This window comes from Erpetoichthys calabaricus, chromosome 11 (assembly GCF_900747795.2).
Source record: "Erpetoichthys calabaricus chromosome 11, fErpCal1.3, whole genome shotgun sequence".
Classification (NCBI taxonomy): Eukaryota; Metazoa; Chordata; class Cladistia; order Polypteriformes; family Polypteridae; genus Erpetoichthys; species Erpetoichthys calabaricus.
Window position 1 is genome coordinate 123,994,700 of NC_041404.2, and position 20,794 is coordinate 124,015,493.

At 38.9% G+C, this 20,794-nt stretch overlaps 2 protein-coding genes across 4 annotated transcripts; one reads left to right on the forward strand and one right to left on the reverse strand.

The window, feature by feature from the left end:
- Nucleotides 1–375: 375 nt before the first annotated feature.
- narfl (nuclear prelamin A recognition factor-like) lies at nt 376–9,720 on the forward strand. Its single transcript, XM_028813827.2, has 11 exons — nt 376–513; nt 2,142–2,237; nt 2,550–2,693; nt 4,729–4,855; nt 4,969–5,103; nt 5,269–5,387; nt 5,503–5,632; nt 5,838–5,922; nt 8,789–8,926; nt 9,067–9,224; nt 9,329–9,720. The coding sequence occupies exons 1-11, from the start codon at nt 448–450 to the stop codon at nt 9,568–9,570; spliced, it is 1,440 nt and encodes a 479-aa protein (XP_028669660.2). The 5' UTR covers nt 376–447; the 3' UTR covers nt 9,571–9,720.
- Nucleotides 9,646–20,613, reverse strand: LOC114660862 (hydroxyacylglutathione hydrolase-like protein). 3 transcript variants are annotated; one of them, XM_028813828.2, is made up of 10 exons: nt 20,447–20,592; nt 17,637–17,656; nt 16,881–17,002; nt 16,594–16,658; nt 14,624–14,741; nt 11,256–11,364; nt 11,047–11,150; nt 10,804–10,905; nt 10,445–10,524; nt 9,646–10,348 (listed from the first exon to the last, which is right to left on the reverse strand). In XM_028813828.2, exons 2-10 carry the CDS (start codon nt 17,647–17,649, stop codon nt 10,150–10,152), a joined length of 912 nt encoding a protein of 303 aa, XP_028669661.1. In that variant the 5' UTR covers nt 17,650–17,656; nt 20,447–20,592; the 3' UTR covers nt 9,646–10,149. The 3 variants fall into 3 exon arrangements, with proteins under 3 accessions (XP_028669661.1, XP_028669662.1, XP_051790301.1); XM_028813829.2 differs by lacking the exon at nt 17,637–17,656 and having other exon boundaries at nt 20,447–20,613; XM_051934341.1 differs by lacking the exons at nt 17,637–17,656; nt 20,447–20,592 and having other exon boundaries at nt 16,881–17,139.
- Nucleotides 20,614–20,794: the final 181 nt, after the last annotated feature.

Genomic DNA, 20,794 nt, shown 5'->3' on the forward strand with positions numbered 1-20,794 from the left:
AAAATCCTGCGTATTTCTGTCAGATTGAAAAAATGATATTAAATTCACATAATTTGTTCGCGCCAGATTATTTTTAGTTTGACGAAAATCGATCCACAGTGACTGGAGTAATACTAAAGATCTTCACATCTCGAGTACAGAGTTGTCCAGCAAACTGAGCTGAGCAAGCTTGTGGAGAACGGCGTGAAAAGACGTCGAACGAATAATACAGTCCACGGAAGATAGTGCATAAGTTCCTCTATGCAATCTAACTGAAAAAAATGTATTTTTTATTTGTAATTTAATTATGCTTTTAGCATTCTGTTGGAATGGATGGATGTTTCTCAGATTGGCGCAGTTTCGACGTTTTTCCGTTTTTAGCCCCGCCCTTTTCCTCAAGTGGCGCTGTCTTAGCTGACGTCATGCGTTCGCGACAGTGTTGTCAAGTTATTCGTCTGGCTTCTGAGAATGGCGTCGCATTTCAGTGGGGTGCTACAGTTAACTGATTTGGACGATTTTATTACTCCTTCACAGGTGCGCATTTTGCTTTTTTGTTTTGGAAGACATTAAGAGATGCATTAGTAGCTTACCGATATGTTTGTCTTACGAGTTTTCGGTATGACAACGCTCTGTTCAGTGCTAACCGGCTAGGTTTACCTGGGCTGACGCTTACCGGGTTCGATTAGTTTCTGTAATTGACAAACCATGGGTGAATTTATGTATATTTAGTATTACTATTTTAAATCCCGAGTATTTCTTTGAACGTCAACGAGCATGCTCTACATACATATACATTTGGAGGAAAGTCAAGTTATCCTTTATAGATTGTTATTATTTACATATTATGGTTGATGCCTTTATTCTTGGCGATTTACACTTGGGATTTGAGATACAATTTGAGATAGAATTTATTACATTTCTTTCGTTTTGCCAATTGGAGTACAGACAAGTTAAATGGTTTAAGCCCACAACTTCAGGCTTTGAAGTCCAAAGCCTCAACCACTCCGCCACACTGCCTTCCAGTGTGATTCGAGATTGGTTCGAACGCGTCAATTATGTAATGTTTCATGTCTGATCAAATTATTCCTCTCAAATGAATTTGCTCAGACTGATAACCCATGTTCTCATAAGATAAATCGATAGGTTCATCTAAGTTTATTTTGCCCGGGAGAGGAGGGGAGATCTGGGTTTTTACAGAAGCTCATTAAATACATTACATATATGTACACACACACGCACACACTATGGCCCGAACACACAACAAATTGATTTGAATTGATTTGGCAGTTACAGTCACAATGAGGCATTGTGCGGGCGTTCTGCTGTTGGCGTGAAGGTTTGTTAGGGTCACGTGGGCAGTGCAATTCTTAATTGCATATGCTTTCAATCACCTAACTCGTCGCCTGTCTTCGGCGCAATGATAAGTGAGTATAACTACCTTGCCTCAAAACATTTGTTTTACCCCCTAAATTTTGTTTGGTCTACCTGTGCCCAAGTGGAATTTCTTTTACAGTCCAAAGTGTTGCTTTTGACTGATTCTTTACTCTTTTCCTTCATGTAATTGAATGGGAATAGAAAAAAATAGTTGATAGATCTACTGCACTTGCTGCCTTGCATTGACAGTTCATAACAAGACACTGTTTATTGAATGATGTTTGGTTTAATTTTAAGCAAGTCAAATTTCTGTTAAGACACCATGGAAGTGCACTGGGTAGTGTCAGTTTTAATCCCACATTCTGTGTGGAGTTTCCAAGTGTGCCACGTGTCTATGACGTTTCTGCCCACATACCCAAAGATGATAACTTAATTGGTGACTTCAAATTGGGTCTGATGTGAGTGGTAGTGTGTAGCTAGGTGCTTCTTGCAGTGGACTGGCACACTGTCCAGAGCTGTTCCCCTAACTCCCCACACCCCTGACTTGAATTTAGAAAGTTAAGAGAATATCATGTGGTGCTGTATAAGTTGTGTTAGGTTAGAGGAGATAGAGTCACTTTTGAGGGTCTGTGGCAGAAAGGTAATGATATCTGGAAATAGTGAAGTTTTATCCCAGATTTGGAATAAACCTACTTCTTTTTTGTCGTCTTTTCTAAGGAGCCACTCTATTAAGAATTTTGTTGTACTGTGTACACATAACAATAACCCTGACTTGACTTGTGTTGAAGGAATGTGTCAAACCAGTCAAAATCGAGAAGAAACCTGGGAGATCTGTGGCCAAGATTAGAATTGAAGACGACGGAACTTATATTCAGGTTAACTCGGTAAGAAAACACTTTTTTTGAACTGTTGTGTGAAGTGCTATGTACTTTGTAAGTGTTCCTGTAGGACATTTCTCCTCTTCGCAGTTGTAATACCTGCTTTCATTTGAAATACACTGTCCATGTAGTCACTAACAAATTCAGGATTTATAAAGGTTTCTCAAATTTAAACCAACTCTTGTAAAGTTCAAGAGTATAATGAAAAGAGATGGCAGCCAAGTAACTAGTCAACTGTGAGCCCTCCTAGGCTGCTTCTTTAATTAGGCATTCAGTTATCTGCTAATTTGTCTTGACCTATTATGTTTATTCTGTCAGCCTGGAGATGTGCAGAAGCTGGAGAAAGCTAAGATTACTCTGAACGATTGCTTAGCATGCAGTGGCTGCATCACCTCTGCAGAAAGTGTCCTAATCACGCAGCAGAGTCACGAGGAGCTGCTCAGGGTGTTAAATGAGAATAAGGTAAACCAAAAAAGAAATGGTGTTTTGTTTTGGTGGTATTTTTCAGAACAAGAGGGTTTTGTAATAAAATGAGGTAAATAAGATGAAGAAGATTGACTGTACAGGGGAGGTGACCCTTAGAGACCAGTAACACATTCTGCGTGTACAGCAGTGGCAGCAAGTGTGTAAAGGGAAGGGAGGACACTGAGCTAAATCTTAGTTTCATCACATGCAGGACCTACCAAGCCAATAGCGTTGTGTGGTATTTGTTTGTATACTGTTTTTATTATGGGTCTGCTTTGTTATAACTACTAAATGAAGTGGTAACCTTTTAAGTGTATCGGAGAAAACATACAAGTAAGTACAGTAATATGAAAAAGTAAGTAAACTCCCATGAAATGTTTTTTTTTTAATATTTATGGACAGATCAGTATTTGATTTTCATTTATACAGTATATATATATATATATATATATTGATAACTATGATATAACAAACATCATGCCACATTTATATTTTGAAGTCCATTGTATAATTTAAATAACATAAATGCAAATTTAACATTTGGAAAAAAAGTAAGTAAACCCCTTTATCACTATTTCAAGTAACTACCATTAGAGTCAGGTGCACCAGATCGGTGCCATTGATTAGAACATCATTATAGAGAATCATGTAGGGCCTAGTCTTATTTAAACCTCAGATATTTGGTTTACTCTTGGTTGTCGCAGTGTGTGTTAAAACCATGCCTAGATCAAAAGAGCTCTATGAGGTCTTCAGAAGAAGGTTGTAGATGTCTGTGAGTCTGGGAAGGGATTTAAAAAGATTTTGACTGGAAATCAACCACTCCAGTGCCCATAAGATCATCTACAAGTGGAGAAAGTTTCAAATAACTGCCACGTTAGTCAAGCCAGAATGTCCCAGATGCTGAAAGGAGTCTTTAAGAACCCCAAAAGTTCAAAATAGGTCCTATAGTTAGCTCTTGCCACTTTTGATATTAAAGTGCCTAATATTTGAAAGAGACTGCACAACATGGGAGGAATACTAGGAGAAATAAATGCTGTCCTGGCTGAGGCAAAGATCGTTATTTTGTCACCGAACTAACAGTCATGTTTAATGACTAGAGAAACCAGATTCCATCTGTAAATCATGGTTGTGGGAATGTCATGGTGTATCTTATGGCTGCTTTGTTGCATCAGGGCCTGAGCAACTCATCATTACAGAATCCACTATGAATTCTTCATTGTCCAAGGGGGCGCTTGAGAATAAAGTGAGACCAACTGTCTGAAGATTGAAGTTTAACTGAGCATTGACTTTGCAACATGATAATGGAACCTAAATATACTGGTAATTTCATCAAGAAATGGCTGAAAACAACAAAATGGATTGTACTGGAATGGCCAAGTCAAAGGATCTGAATCCATTAAGATAGTGTGGGAGGATCTGAAACTGGCTGTGCATACAAGACACCCCTCAAACACCATACAGCTGAAAGAATTTTGCATGGAGAAGTGGGAAATATTTTCTCCCAGTCAATGTTAGGAAACACCTACTTAAGGCTGTTGCAATCAAAGGGGGCAAAACCAGCTATTGAAGACATGGGGTATTTACTTTTTCAATTGACAACAATGGAATATGTGTTCATTTCTTTGAATACAACTTTTTTTTTTCTTCAATTAAGTTATCTTTATGTAAAGATAGCAAGATTTGATCTTCATTTAAACTATGTCCATATTGTTGAAAAAGGAAAAAAAACATGAGATTTATGGGGACTATGATGCCTAATTGATGTGCATAATACAATAAATTCAAACTAAATAAATAAACAGTGGGGTGTAGATGAAATATAAGAAGGCATATGGGATTTTTAGCATGGTGAACTGATGCTTACTGCAAAAGGGTGATCATTGGCATCACAGAGGAATGCTGTGTGACACGAAGCAAGAAAGAAATGGTTCAACCAGAAAGTGCGTAGACAAGGTCTGCCAAGGTGACCCATGAATGGAATATGGAAACATAAGGTAATTTGATGTGTAATGTTGGTTCCCTCATTTTACAGACTGGACTCCACCAGAAGGTGATTGTTGTGTCTGTGTCCCCACAATCAAGAGCCTCTCTAGCTGCAAAGTTTCATCTTAGTGTGACTGACACAGCAAAGAAGCTGAGTGCATTCTTCAAAAGCCTGGGTGAGCCAAAACAGCTCCTGCATGCTCTCTATTTTCTCTTTTAAGACTGGAAAGTCTTCCACGTTAAATTTAACTACTTCATTATCTGACTGTTTGTTGGTTATTTTTTCTAGGGGTGCACCATGTTTTTGACACCACCTTTGCACGCAATTTCAGTCTGTTGGAATGTCAGCAAGAGTTTGTTGAGAGGTTTCAGCGTCAGGCTGAAGATTCAAAGGCTTTTCCTATGTTAGCATCCTCCTGTCCAGGTAAAGATAAAAAAATGAAATGGGTGATTATAAAGGCTTATTTATAGTTCATATGGGTATACAGAGATAGAAAAGAGGACATTTTTAACAATAGTGATAACATTGATATTCATGCTACTTTAGCTATAAACTATATATAACCCTTTAGGTCACTGTCTTTCGCAGGGTGGATATGTTATGCCGAAAAAACACATGGTGATTTTATACTGCCCTACATCAGCACCACCAGATCTCCACAGCAGGTCATGGGCTCACTGGTGAAGGACTATTTTGCCAAGCAGCAGGTACACGGATTGCTGGGATGTCAACCAGTGTCCACCATTGCAAAAACAGAGCTCTTTTGGTGCCACAAGGTGAAACGCCAGCCTTAGCTTTCTACTGTTAATCTTCCATGTCTAGAATCTGAGACCTGAGCAGATCTACCATATCACCATCATGCCTTGCTACGACAAGAAGCTTGAGGCATCCAGACCAGACTTTTACCTTTCTGAGTCCCAGACACGGGAAGTGGACTGTGTTATTACTTCAGGTAAGCAGAATAACAGAGAAGTTGGCCACTGAGGAAACACCGACTGCAAAATGGACTTGGAGTGCTAAACAGCTATGGGAAGGTACAAAGAGCAAAACATCTTGGAATTAGCTGATTTTTTTTTTTTTTTTTGCATATTTGACTACTGATGTTTGGCCTTTTTATGTCTACCTGAAGTGCAATAACACAGTTCTCATTTATTTAGGAGAGGTACTCCAGTTGCTGGAACAGGAAGGAGTTTCTCTGGCAGAAGTCGATCCTGTACCTTTGGATGCCTTGTATGTTTCTAGGTGAGATTCCACTGTTGGAATCTAGCTAGCTTGTACTATTTACTTGCTTCTTATGTCTTTTTTTTTTTTTACTATATAGAACACCCTAATCATACTGTATAATCTGAGCCATGTTGAGCAAACTGTACATTGCAAGGGCACTTTGTGAAACAGTCCCCTTGGCAAAGTGAATAGTTTATCCTTAAGGTTAAAGAACCTGAGACTGGCATCTCGATTAGTGATGTGTAGTTAAGACAACACCTCTTATTTGACATCATTAGAATTAATGCTGCAGCTTAGCAATATATTATTGCTGTAGCTTTCATTTGCTAAATAATGATGTTGTGAGTCAAATCATAAGCCTACTGAAGAAAACATTGCTTGTAGGCTAAAGGGAATTTGTGAAACATGCATCCACTCCTCACTTTTCTAACCTGATCATCAGAGTTGCAGGAAAGTGGCGACTGTTCCAACTATGCTGAGAGCTAGGGGAGAAATAAACCCTGGATGGTGTGACAATAAATTTGAACTTTATAGTTGTTTTGTTAAATATATCAGTTTTAATGCAAGATTTTCATGAAGAAAATGAGAGATGTCACAGAGTGTCAAAGTTAATCATATTAGCAACCCCGCCAATAGAAATGAAAAGAAAGGAAAATGTCTCAAAGGATACTGAGCATTTTATTTTACTGGACAAGGTTTCATGTCTTAGAATCATTACAATCATCAGTGGCTGAGGAAAGCCCATGGCAAATGTAGAGATAATCCCTGAATCAAGGTCTTAAAAGTCAATTCAGTGCCAACTCAAAAGAAGTGTAGACAGAATTTCAAGCACTACACATTATGTCGGGCATATTTTTCTAGTGAGCTTCAAAAACATTTTGACTTGGGATCCTAGTTAAATGTCTTATTGCTTTATCCATGAAGGCAGGACAGTTATTTACCAAGAAGTATGATTGGTTACAAGATGGTTTCCTAACAGGCTAATACATGCGTTGTTCTAACCTGTGAACTAGTATGTCTATTGTGATGAGAGCAGATGAGCTCTCTTCCTTATCAGTTCCGTTCAATTCAGGTGGTGCAAACTGTAATATTTTTTATGAAAGTAGAGTTGCATTTGAAGAAAAACTACAAAAATAACCTTCACGTAATAAAAGCTTGTCTGTCAACCTGAGACCCAGTAATACACCAAAGTTTTTTAAGCCATGCTGAAGCAGCAGTACCTATAACAAAGTACAATATCAGAAGTATAACCATCATTAGAACATTTCATAGCAGGCATACACAAATAGTGTTAAATCGTTTGTTGTACCAAAGCTTATGCACATTTTTTTAAAAGGCAATTAAAAATAGCATTTTTATTGTTACCGAATTAACCTAATGCCAGTAAAATGTGTGCTTTTCTGTATTGCATTTCTATTTACATTTACGCAGAGCTTTTCTAATTGTAAAGAGTTGCAATGTGAGCACCAGGATTTTGTTTAAAATTCAACAATTTTTGTTGAAGAAAGAATCAAGACTTGTTCCTTAATAATAATTAAGATGACAACAATGGTCCAGCAGAAATAAGAGTGAGACTGTATTTTCAATTGGAAATTAGATTGCGTTCTGTTGAATTTCTGGCACGATTTAAAGTCCTGTGCCTGCCTTGACAAGCAGAAGGCATGTTACTGTTGAAATGATTCAAGTTCTTAGTCATTGATAGTTTTTCCATATTGAAAATAGAATTATTTAAATTTCTTTTTTTAAAAATTGATGCAAAGCGTTAGTGCATTCACATCTGGGACTATGGCTACAAGTCAACTTTCAACACAGCTGATACTGTTACAGCAAGTTTAATGTGTCCTGGTGAGGTCTCGCTCTTGCAGCCTCATCACTGAACTGTTTTCTGTAAATGAATGGCTAGGGAACTATCTGACATATATGCCAGGTGCTGAAGAATGGATTTACTGTGCCTGAAGAGCACTTACACGAACTAGTTGCATCTTTTATTGAAAGTCAAACACTGGTGGTCATTTTTTGTTTAATGGAACATTTCACACAGCTGTTAGAATTTTTGTCTTGTGAGAACCATAGATAAGTACTTGAGTAGACAGTTATTACTTTGGGGACTTTTTTGATACTTTGGATTCATTATGTTCATAGGGATTGAAAAGCCTTTTTGCGCTAAGTGGTCTTTTCTCATTAAAATTTTTCATATTATAAAAAAAATCCATGTGCTTCACATCTCCCCATCCACACTGTCATTAATTGAAACATCTCAGCTACCATCTCAAATTTAATTGACATGACTTTTCTTTTTGCCAGCATCGAACAAAAACATAATTGTATTTACAGTACCAGCTTTTAATCAAAGTAAGGAGAAGTAATGGCAGGCACTTTTTTTTTCTCTTTGCTGTAAAGAGATTGCCGCCTTGTTGCTACTCCCAAAAAGAGTGATAAACTTGTTCTGATATGATATGACTTTGTTTGAGACAAAATTTAGATTGCAAATGGAATTTATCAACTGTGCTTGAATTGTGGTGTAGCCATGATGACAAAAGTGCATCAGAATATGGATAAACGGACTTTGATATATATTTACTTTCTGTGGTTTTCAGTTTTTTTAAATGTTACAGTACAATTTAAATTTGACAGGTGTCAAAAACAATTAGGAGAGATCTTTTAAGGTTCCAGATGTGAGTGCATCCACCAACATTGATTGTAACAGATATAAATTCAAATGGTAGCTTCATTCTCACAACCTCCAGAAGTTAGCAGGCACAATACACTGGATAAGATCTTTGCCCTACGGTCATTTTTGTTTATTGATGCCTTAAGTTAGTCAGATTGTTACACTTCTGTAATCTTATACTTCATGTATTTTATGGACATTTCTGCTCTCTAGTTGTGGCAGCATGGATGGAGACAAAATCTTTAGTCATGCAGGAGGTGGGTCTGGTGGCTACTTGGAACATGTCTACGTTTATGTGGCAAAGGAACTTTTTGGGGTGGAGGTGAAAGACATTGTCTACAAAGTTCTCAAGTAGGTATTGATAATTTCATTTGGTTAGCCACATGCTTGCAGTGCTTATTTGAAGTGATGAAGCAGTTCATTCACCATCCATGTGTGGCTTTATATATACTTGTGTGTATATATATATTTTTTTTTTTTTCACGTCTTAGGAATAAAGACTTCCAGGAAGTGACTTTAGAGAAAGAAGGGGAAACCTTGCTGCGTTTTGCCATTGCCTATGGTTTCCGGAACATTCAAAATCTTGTCCAGAAGCTGAAACGGGGCAAATCACCTTATCACTTTGTGGAAGTTATGGCTTGCCCTTCTGGTGAGTGCTGAACGAGCTAAGCTGTGTTGTACCATGCCAGAGTCTTCTTTTCAATTGGCTTTTATAAATGCCAAAAAAAAAAAAAAATTGCCTTTCTTTTGCAGGGTGTCTTAATGGAGGTGGTCAGATTAGAGCAAACACAGGAGAAACAAGCAAAGAACTCTTGCAGAGAGTTGAAGAGCTATATAATTCTGTGCAGACTGAGATTCCAAAGAAAAACACTGCTGTGGCAGAACTTTATAGGACCTGGCTGGAAAGTATAGGCCCACAGGAGGCCAGGAGACTGTTATACACCCAATACCATGCTGTTGAGAAGAGCACTAGCAACCTTGCTATCAAGTGGTGATCCCCACTGCCTTAAAATTCAAGACTACTCAGCTAATCTGCTTTGGCTATAAGAAAATTTCACAAAGAGCACTAATTTGTTTTAAAAGAGGTGCTTTATTTGTAGAATATTTGAATAAAAATCTAACATTATTGGGCACTTGCACTGGCAGTTCAGTGTTTACAAGCCTTGTTTTCAGGTCTTTGCCCACAAGCTGCTTTTAAGTGTTGGAATTGTGTGTGCCGCATTCAGACCTATCTGCCTAATTGTGCATATTTAGTGGAAAATGGGGGGTTGGGGGGAGGAGGAATCAGTACTTTAGGTTTATGGCTTTTTGCGTATGTGTGTAAAGGCAAATGGAAATATTGAGTCAAGTGCAGAATTACCTGGAATCCCTTTGTGCGCATATCTGTACATCACAGCTTTTGGTATTTGCATGCATGTGCACAGTCATGCAGGACAACAGAAGGGCACTGCTTATGTTCATCAGAATTGAATTAAAGAGCTGAAACTTTTTAGCAGGCCAGCTGCTACTGGAAAGCACAGAAATACAAGATCATGGGCTTCCAGCAGCCTTTGAGGTGCAGTCTGTGCATTAGCTCATTTTTTAGTCATATTCCTGTCAGTTGGCCCTTGAAGGGTTTCAGAATTTGCCATGGACAGAGCCCACTGGAATGCAAGCATAGCTGGTGTTGGCAACCTTTCCTTAGGCTTTTTAAATTTGTCCTTCTCAGCCCGTAGAATGCTGAGCACTTCGACTGGGTCAGTCTTTCCAGTGAACTTCTGCACAGCTTCTTCCCTGCAAATGCAAAAAAAAAAAAAAGTGCTTGGAAAAAAAGGTGCTAAACACACAGGAGTAAGTGTGTGTGGTAGCAATTAGGCAAGCATGACTCACGAGAGTCGAAGGAAGGGATTATACTGAAACTCATCCTCTAGTGTGGATGGCACAGTGGGCTTGTCATCATCATCCCGGGCCTGTGGGGAAAACAATGACACTGATCTTAGGAGAGGCAAAAGTCTGTTTCTTCTTTTGAGACATGATCAGAAGGCCCTATATCCACTGAGCTAAGTGACTAGCCACAGCCAAGGAATAAGGCAAGTCAAAGTGAAAGCATGATTGATGCTACTGACCAGACTGGCTGCTTTTAACATAACAGCTCCAGTATTGTACACAACGCTATATATGTTCTGACAACTACACACATGTGTAGTGAGCTCTTTAGACATTCAGAAAGAGTGACCCAACCTGCTCACCTTAGCCCAGGCCAGCATCTCCTTTACCTTCACATTGTCAGGCTCCACTTTCAAAGCAAACTTGAGGTTCTTCACAGTGTACTCATGTCCACAAAATACTTTCTGGAATGAAAGAGCAGGAGTCAGTGTAAGCCCTGCTGTAGCGTGACAGGAGATGGAAATAAAAAAAATGGGGTAAATGTGCATTGGCTTGTTGCCCTGTTGCATGAAGGATAAAACTAACACCTTCGAAGCTTTACTCACTGTTTCAAGCGGCAGAGTGCTTAAGACCTCCGTTAGATTTTTATACATTTGCTGGGCTGTGCCCTCAAAAAACCTACCACATCCAGCCACGAAAAGGGTATCTCCTGCCAAAAGAGGCATTAAGCTCATTAGGCACTGCAGTTATGGCTCCCTTACCAGTCATGATTATACAACTTCCAATATCTATAAACTAGCAAAATCTCTCATACCTGTAAAAATTGCTGGAGCATCAGTGCAGCCATCCTCCCAAACAAAGTAGCACATGTGTCCAGATGTGTGGCACGGAGTGAACAGACACCGAACATTCAAAGTACCAAACTAAAGAAAGATGACGGGAATGAATCACAAACCTCCACTCAGCTCAATTTAAAAAATAAAAAAGCAGCTCCTTCTAAAAACCGTCAGGCCTTACAAGGAGAAATAAAATATAGGAATGTAGACATAACAAACTGTGCCTATTCAAATAAACAAGTAGCACAAGGATACACACTTGAAGTCTAGAAGGTGCCGCAGAAAGTCAGACATGCAGAGATCCTAGGAATGACACACACGCCAAGAGCTTAGCAGCACAGCCTCTAGGGACACATGGGTATCCCTGTGTTGAAGCACAGGTTGATGAAGTGTGAACTGTGTGTTTATCCTCCTCTGGGGATTATGTGTATTTTACACACACAAGTATGTAATTTCTTATAAAATGTGTTGTTATACTTTGCGTTTAATTATATATATTTTGAACATGCACACACATGGGTCCAGTTGATCCTACACAGGCCTCTATCACTTTTTTTATTCAGACTTGGGTGTGATTACTGTTAGTTGGAACAACTAAGGTGATAGAGTCCCTGGTCAGCACAAATCATTTAAACAAAGGCAGTCTTAATGTATATACTTGTAAGTGAACCTAAACGTCATACATAAAGCCCTTTGATGTACATAGGTTGCCTAAAGCCCTATTCGGACAGGATTAGTTTTATACTCCCATTTCCTAAAAAATTGGGACAGGATGTATAATGCAAATAAATAGTGAAAGCAGTGATTTGTAAATGTTCTTTTATCCGAATTTAATTGAAAACACTACAAAGACAACACAGATAAACTTTAACCCTAATAACCTTCATTCGTTTAGGTTAATAAACTCTCATTATAAATGTGGTGCCTGCAACACTTTTCAAAAAAGTTGCGACAGGAGTGTATTTACCACTGTGTCACATCACATTTCCTTTTAGTGACTTTCAATAATCATTTGGGAACTGGCGACACTGAATCTTCTAACGCTGAAAGTGAGATTTCCTCTCATTCATACTTGCTATAGGATTTTAGCTGCTCACCAGTCCCAGGTCTCCAGTTTCTTATTTTGTGGTTCATAATGTGCCACATGTTTTCAGTAATAAACAAGTGTGAATTGCAGGCAGGTCCTGTCCGACTGCTAAACCACACAGCTGTAAAATTCTGAATGTGGCTTGCTGTTATCTTACTGAAATAAGCAAGGATGTCACTGAAAAAAAGTCTACATGGCAGCATATGTTGCTCAAAAATACATATGTACCCATCATCATTATTGGTGCCTTCACAGATGCAATGTTTACTATGCCATTGGCACTAACACACCCTCATACCATGTTGTTTTTGGAGAAGATCGACTCTTTGTTACCAGAACCAAGTTGAAAAGTGGACTCCCCAGACCACAGCCCACATTTCCACTTTGTGTTACTCCATTTCAAATGTGTTTTATCCCAAAATAGCCGCAGACTATTACAAAGTACAGTTTTAGCTTCCTGCAACAAACTGTCTTTACTGACAAACCTTTTTTTTTTTTTTTTTGTTAGGTACTCCCAAGTCTCTGTGTTTACATTCATTACAGGTGATTGTTGTTTTTATGTAGTTCTGTTTGAGGGCTTGCTGAAGGCCAGCATTCAAAACTGGTTTGCAACCTTTGCACACACTGACTTCCCCAGATTCTCTGAATCTTTTAATGACATTATCAACTGTAGATGGTTAAATCCATAAATACTTTGCATTTTTATGTGGGAAATGTTGTTTCTAAGCCGTATGACTATTTGCTTATGAACTTTAGCACAAAGTGGTGAGCCTTGACCCATTCAGAGCCGTTTGTTGATGCCTAATCACTTGTTTACCTGTGCATCGTTCCATACAGGTTTCCATTCCACAGGTAAATAAGCACTTTTCCCTACTTTTGTGCAATGTGTTACAGGCATTAAAATTGGAATTAGATTATATTTAAACATTTATTTTAATTTTATGAGGCAAAACATTAACTTGTTTTTGAACAGTTTTCAATTACATATGGGTAAAGGGGCATTTACAAATCACCACTTTCTGTTCTACTTTGCATTTTACCTATTGTCTCAACTTTTTTGGAAATGGGTTTGTACACCAAGAGATGGAGTAAATTTACCTCTGTAATGTTAGTCCCACTCGAATCACTCATGTCAGTAAAGATTATGGACCCTTTAATCTTCTATAAAAAGTCTGGAAAAAAATTTAGCCCAGGTAAAACTATCCATCCAACCATCCATCCATCTATTATCCAACCCGCTATATCCTAACACAGGGTCACAGGGGTCTGCTGGAGCCAATCCCAGCCAACACAGGGCGCAAGGCAGGAATAAATCCCTGAGCAGGGTGCCAGCCCACCGCAGGGCACACACACACCAAGCACACACTAGGGACAATTTAGGATCGCCAATGCACCTAACCTGCATGTCTCTGGACTGTGGGAGGAAACCAGAGCACCCGGAGGAAACCCACGCAGGGAGGACCTGGGAAGCGAACCCAGGTCTCCTTACTGTGAGGCAGCAGCGCTACCACTGCGCCACCATCAGGTAAAACTAGCACTGTGTGAATCGAAATGTCAGTAAAATTCTGTTATTTGAGCAATTTGGACAGCTGAATTTACATTAATTAACCTCCTAGTGTAAAACTAAATGCGTCCGAAAGGAGCTATAGAAATCTCCTCAGTCAAGATTCTGAACATGGGACCAATCTTCTGCTCAAGCTAAAACAGAAATTGTAGCACATGGTGAGCAGAAGATGCAGCCGTGTGCTGTCCTATTCACAGACAAGGTTTTTGAACTGCAAAGTGAAAGGTGCATTCATGCAGTGAAGTAACAGAGGCACATATTAGAATGAATCTAAGCTTTTTATAGTTTTAGGAAAAGAAAAAAATACAGTAACATTTGCCTGCATAGTCTTGCTGCTGTACACAGTCTCTCCCGTTTTCAGTTTCAAATTCATAGTATTTTTTTAAACTGTAATGAGTCTTCATAACTGACACATGTTATACTAAAGTAAGCACATACCTTTGTATTTTCTTTAACCAAAAGAAAACAAAAAGAAACAAAAACTGACATCACAAACTATGGACCTTTTCTAGGATCATCCTGACATGTGTGAACAAGTAAATCCTTCTAAATTTCTGGAATAGGTAACTCAGATTTTATAGGCTCTACATCTGATAGGGTTTACAGACTAGAATAAAACACAAAAACGTCCAGTCATAACAGCAACACTAGAACCTGCTTTAACAAACACTGTCATACACCACGGCTCCTCCTACCTTTAGCTCCTGTTTGTGGACAACTTTGTGAGTTAACGCACCAATCCTGTCATCTGCACCATATATCTGTATCCCTGGAACTTCTTTGGCCAAGTTTTCATTACCCCTGGCATGATCCCTACAAAAAATTCAAAGTAAATTAAAAAAAAAAAAAAAAAAATCACTTGGCAAGTTTAAAATAAAATGCATCTCAAATGTCTAGTTTTGCCACCACACAGCATTAGATCTCATTTCAAGTTTGTGTGTAAATTCTGTGCTCAAGAAGTGTTAAAAAAGACTAATCCACCAACTTCTTCTGACAGGCACAGCAGCATCTGTTCATTTCTCGAAGGTTTCTAATGTGTCTCCTGCCTACTAGGTAGCAAGCCTGTAATTTCACAAAAATGCGGCCAGTTGTGACAGTACTGTTGACAAGCAGGCTGTGGAGTTGGTACACAAAACCTTCGACTCCGACTTCTCGATTTATAGTACCACTGCCATAGATGCTGACATTTGTAATTAAGACTATTATATTTACGATGTTGATTTAAAGCACACAACATTCAAGGTACGAGACATTTTATCACTGCCAATGTGAATCTTCAGGCCACATTTTAGCATCCTAAACTGTTAAAAGTTTAGGTTTAAAGTCTGTAACGATGCCACTGTAGCTTTTTTATATTATTTATTAAAGAAGTTACAAACATTTAGGAACACTAAATGTAAGATAAAACTTACACAATTAAAAATGAGGCTACATTTTTATCAAAATCTAGAGGAAGAAATAGTGTAAAACTTTCCATTTTAACATATTATATTACAATTTACATTTAGTCAGTTTCCATACTTGATCGACTTTCAACTCCGAACCCATGGCTCTGGCTCCATAGCCCTGTTGATAAAATTCCTTTTTGGCACATGCATAATTATAAAAAACAAAAAACACACACGTATATGATGTTCATAACTTGCTAGTTGAACTGAAATGTGAAAGGGTAATGATAATAAACTGGTTACCCCTAACACTCGTTTGTTGGCTTTCTGTAACTGGATGCCTGTGGTGGGTTCAATGTTCCTCAAATCAGCAATACATAATTGTAAAAATTATTCCTACAATACGAGTCAAAATGACTTGCGATGTTAAACTGCTCTGGTCTAGATTGATGCACTGCCTTCATACTAGAATTACATCCCTTTGTGAACCTTTTGTGTTATGCACAAGTTTAAAACTAATGTTTGTTTAAATAATACACAAAATAATGCTGGGTCTTTATTCTTCTTTGTCTCTTTGTTTGTACAAATCATTCAATAGTATCTGTGACACAACATGGAAATTTGCAACATCATACTAGAAAAACAGACACTTCTCTCATTCTGCCCTTCCCCAGAAACGTTTCACTACAAAGCAGTAAAACATGCACTTTGAGCCAATTAACTATTTCAAGTAAGTATCACAACTGTAGACATAATGAAAATGTTATTAAGTATAACAAAAAAGCACTGATAGAAACGCCTATGTTATTGCCTGACAAATATAATTATTTCATTCTTTATCATTAAGTGTTGACAGCAGCCCTCAAGGAGTTGCCCTGTTGGTCTAGGTGTGTTACGTCCCAATTCAAATCCTAGACAAGTCTTAGTTTAATTTTTTACAGAGTGTTTCTGGCTGTTCTTGTACTGTTTTAAAACATGTGTTGTCTCCATATTGCCATAAAAGCTTTGTATAACTTGATGAACTGTCACATGGACTTTAAGCCCAAAGATGGTCAGTTCACTTTCCACATCCAAATCACCACTCAACTCTAAGCAAGTCTCTTAACTGCCTTTTGTTCCAAGCTCAAAACATTTGAAAATGTGCCAACACATCCTAATGTTGTAAGCTGCCTTGGATAAAGGTGTTGGCCAAATGTAAACTAATGGTAATTTAACCTTATAACTTGTCAGGCATTGCAGTAGTACAAATAGTGAAACATGGGTCATAGCTCACTCACCAGTGATGATGCGTGGTCAGTACAGCATCAAGTGTCACACCCTCTCGTTTCACAATATCAAGAAGCTGAAACAGTAAGTCACAGGGTCAACATTCAGTTATGTGTGGACAAGAGCAAGTTGTCTGCTCTAGTGCAACTTGTGTCTGCCATTTTTTACATTCTTCCTCTGAATCACTATTATCAGTTATACGTCTAACACTGAATTGCAGTCTATAGTTATTAAATTAGGAGGCTGAAACAGTTGACATAAAGGCTTACTAGCTGAGACCACGGAATTAGACACATACCCGATGAGGAACAGCAGGGTCCACTGCGATGGCCTTCTTGCCATTCTCTTCAATCACCAAGTACATATAATTGTCCTCCAGGATGGAGATGACCTTCACCTTCATTGTCACAAAGTGAGTGTCTGTCAAAATAAAGAATTGGAAACTAGGATCCAAGTTAACAAGCAAAACATAAAAGCTGTAAAAACTACAAAACAGGACTGGACAGAACACCTGTATGACCGAGATAGCCATCTGGTGCCATTTTTGCCAGACCCATTTACTCTCTTTCGGAGTTGCTCCTTTATCACTGAACTAATTTAACAAAAACTGAAGCCAGAGTGCCACCCAGAGTAAAATAGTGGACTTTACACCACTTTTTAGACTCCAAGCTCCAATTGGCTAGAGGCTCATCATTCTTCAATATATCTTTCACAAAATACACCCAAGAAAATGAATGCTGCTACATAGACAAAAAATAGCAATCCATTCTGCGAAATTCATTATTCTGTGTGATTTGACATCCAGATCATGCTTCATGACTGTAAGAGCATCTGTACACTCTGAGGGTTTAAGAACATAAAACAGACCACAAGAGAGCATGCTGGAGACAAAAGAACCTGGTTATGAGATTAAAAAAAATATCACTAGGTGGAAATGATCACTGGAAACCACACGAACAAGAAGCCTATAGAGTTAATGACAAGCATACCTCTTGATCTCTTACGGCCGCTTACATTTACTAGTATTAACCTCATGCTGCACAGATCTACTTACAAGTTGTTTTCATCAAGTTCCTTGTCAAAAAAAATATTAAAATAAACTAAGCAAGCAAAGGCTCCCTTTGGTCAGTAATACTTTACTCACCTGTAACAAACAAATTAATCTTAATAAAATTATACCTAACTTCTACAATTTTCATGATTATTTTGGAATGCTGATGTATTAATAGATTCTTTGGAAGTCAGTTATCCACATTTTTAGACATGCTTAACCCTTAACTGAAAAATACGTTATTGTTCAAGTAAATGGGTTGTCTTATGTGTTTACCTATTTTTTTGTGTCACTGAATTAATACTAAGGTTTTATGTCTTCTAGCACCATACAGTGCATCTTTATATATAATATGCTACTGTGGCTGTCCATTTGTCCGTCCAAGATTTTAAATCACCTGTAGCTCGCAAACCATTTGACCTATTGACCTGAAATTTGGTACACATATACTACGTGACGTCTACTATCCGCTTTCGGGGTGATGATTGACCTCCAAGGTTATTCCTCTTTTTAATTTTATTTTATTACAGTATCAACTCTTGGCAGCAGCCATGTGGCGCATGTGTATGGGCGCCGTTCTCATTCCCTACCACCTTCGCCGTCACTTCCCCTACCTCTTCATATCTTACATCATTCTTGAGGCAGACTGAAAACTTAAGTGCCAGCTTAAGTGAAAAATTAAAGAAAACGTACTAAGTAATTGCAACACAAACACAGACTTAATTATGTTTATTGTGAAAAGATGCTGATGAAAGAAGAGAAGAAGTGGGCCACTAGGGTGGAGAAAAGAAGAGCTGTACAGCAAGCGCATCAACCCCTGAGCAAACAAATGCTAAACATACAGAGAAAGAGTATGAAAACTATGAATGCTCAAGTCAAGTGCATTCACTGCACATTATTGTGCAGTGCGCCATTACTGGTTTAAAATATTACATTAACGTTTGTGAATGAGTAACACTGCCATGAAATGGCCCTAGATGTTAGACTTCCTATTCTTTCGAGTCAGCTTGCACACCCACTGGAGAAGCTGCAACGGTTGAAAAACAAGGACTGTCACAATGCAGGTCATTTAACTAATCAAGGCAAGCAGCACTGAACAATCAATGGAATGAGCTTCAGTGACACAACTGCCACCCTTCAAGCAATGGGAGTCAAATGGTGTCAAACACTACTACAAAGGTCAACAGGTGGGGCGAACTGCACGGATACAGTATGTTCGTGGTGTCAATATTGTCACATGTATGGAGTACAGTGAAATTTTTACTGCCATGTGCTACTGATAGGCTAATAGGGCTAATACTGCCATGTGCATGAAGTGCAGTGAAACTCTTACTGTCCTGTGCTAATCAAAGTGCAACATGTTGATACTCTCCGGTCCCATGATCAATGATTATAGCAACCTTACCTCAAGACTTTGCCTTGAAACTTGTCTTCCGTATCTGAAATGGCTACTTTACAAAAAAGTGTACTTTTAGAAAGTAAAAAATGTCCTGTTGTGGAAACTAATAATTGTATATCATTTGGAGCCGGATCATTTCTGCCCTGGTTTGGTTCCTTGTGCTACAAGAAAAACAGCGTAACATAACAGCACATTAACATCCCCAGACATACTTAATTCACCTCTTTAACACTGTATTGCACACTGCAGAATTTTGCAGAAGGTAGGTACCAGACAACCGCACGGCACAATGATGCTGAAATGCTAGTTTTCTTTGAAATATGACCTGTGCCAAGTGAAATAAACAAAAAATAATAATTACAGTAAAATTTAGGACTTATGGCTAGTTGACAATCAAGGAAATAAAACTCCAGCTAAAAATATTCCTAGAGAACAAAAATCTGTGGGTGTCCATGGTCAGTTGTAAGCTGACAAAGTGACAAAGCTAGTCAGACACAAGGTCACGGTTATGGTTAACTAGGCCAACTGGTCACGTGTCCCCTCCATGGTATTCTACAATACGAAGACGTTGAGCAGCACTGATGCCTCCTATCATTTACAAATTAATCAGCAGAGAACATTTCACATTATCCATACATTATTATTACTCTCAACGCCGTATTTACTGTAAATATCATAGACAATACAAATGAAGCTCAGACATTCACACATAGCACCTTATCTATAGTTAGATTTTTGTTGTTGTTGCTGTTCTATTTTCTCTACCAGAGGCTAACTCCTTTTTTGTTCACATTGTCACAAACACATCGATTTACAAAGGAAATTCCAGGAGACGTCTAATCCTATCGGAGATTTAACAAGCTGGTTTACAGAGCACTTTCGGTCCGTGAGTTGTCCTCACAGTCTCTACCACCGCTGCCAACTCAAGGATGCAGACAATTCCGATCCATTCACTGGCATTTCCACCCGTGCACTCTTCGTCAGCGGGTGGCTGCTTTGCGTCATACTCTTTAGGTTAAAGTGCATAAAACTCAAAAACAACGCAAATCCTTTATGTGGGGAAAAATAGAAAGTACACAAACTGGACTGGCGCCCGGTTTATGAGCCGGTCGTCGCAGCCCAAAGCGAGCCCTGCGCGTAGTCTACGGCTCCTTAAGCTGCCACCCTAAAAAGAGCCTAGTCACACTTTACTTTTGGGGGTGACAACTTCATATCACGAGAGCAAGGCTTGCAGTTTTAGTGTAGGTCAAACTGTACTGTACTGTACTTATTTTAACCCCGTTTCAATTTTCTGTTGAACTGAACACAATGTTTGCTCCACCGAGGACGCGGCACTGCTAACACCGTTCTCGGCTTTAGTTTTGCAGCACCCCAGAAGGCGTCCTCTGCAGTCTCAGCTCCGCGGGACACGCACCTGTCGACCCCTACGGTCACTTCTGACTAAACACCAGCATGAAGTCCTTCACATCGCTTCCGTAATGTTAAACGCTTCCAAAAAAAAAAACCAACAACAACAACAGACGACGCGAGCGATTGCGTCACGCGCCAGGCGTTCACGGGCAGGCGCCTCAGCGGATCGCAGACCTTCACCACGTCCTGATCAGATCAGGACAGCCTAATCGAAATGTGAGCAACATAGTGGCTGCGTTGCATTTGTGCGAAAGCTCCGTAGTTGAGGTAAACGAGCAAATGCTAATTATAATGTGACTTGTTAGCGTTATCCAGTCACAGAGGTACAACATTTTGCGCAGTTGCCTGGCGT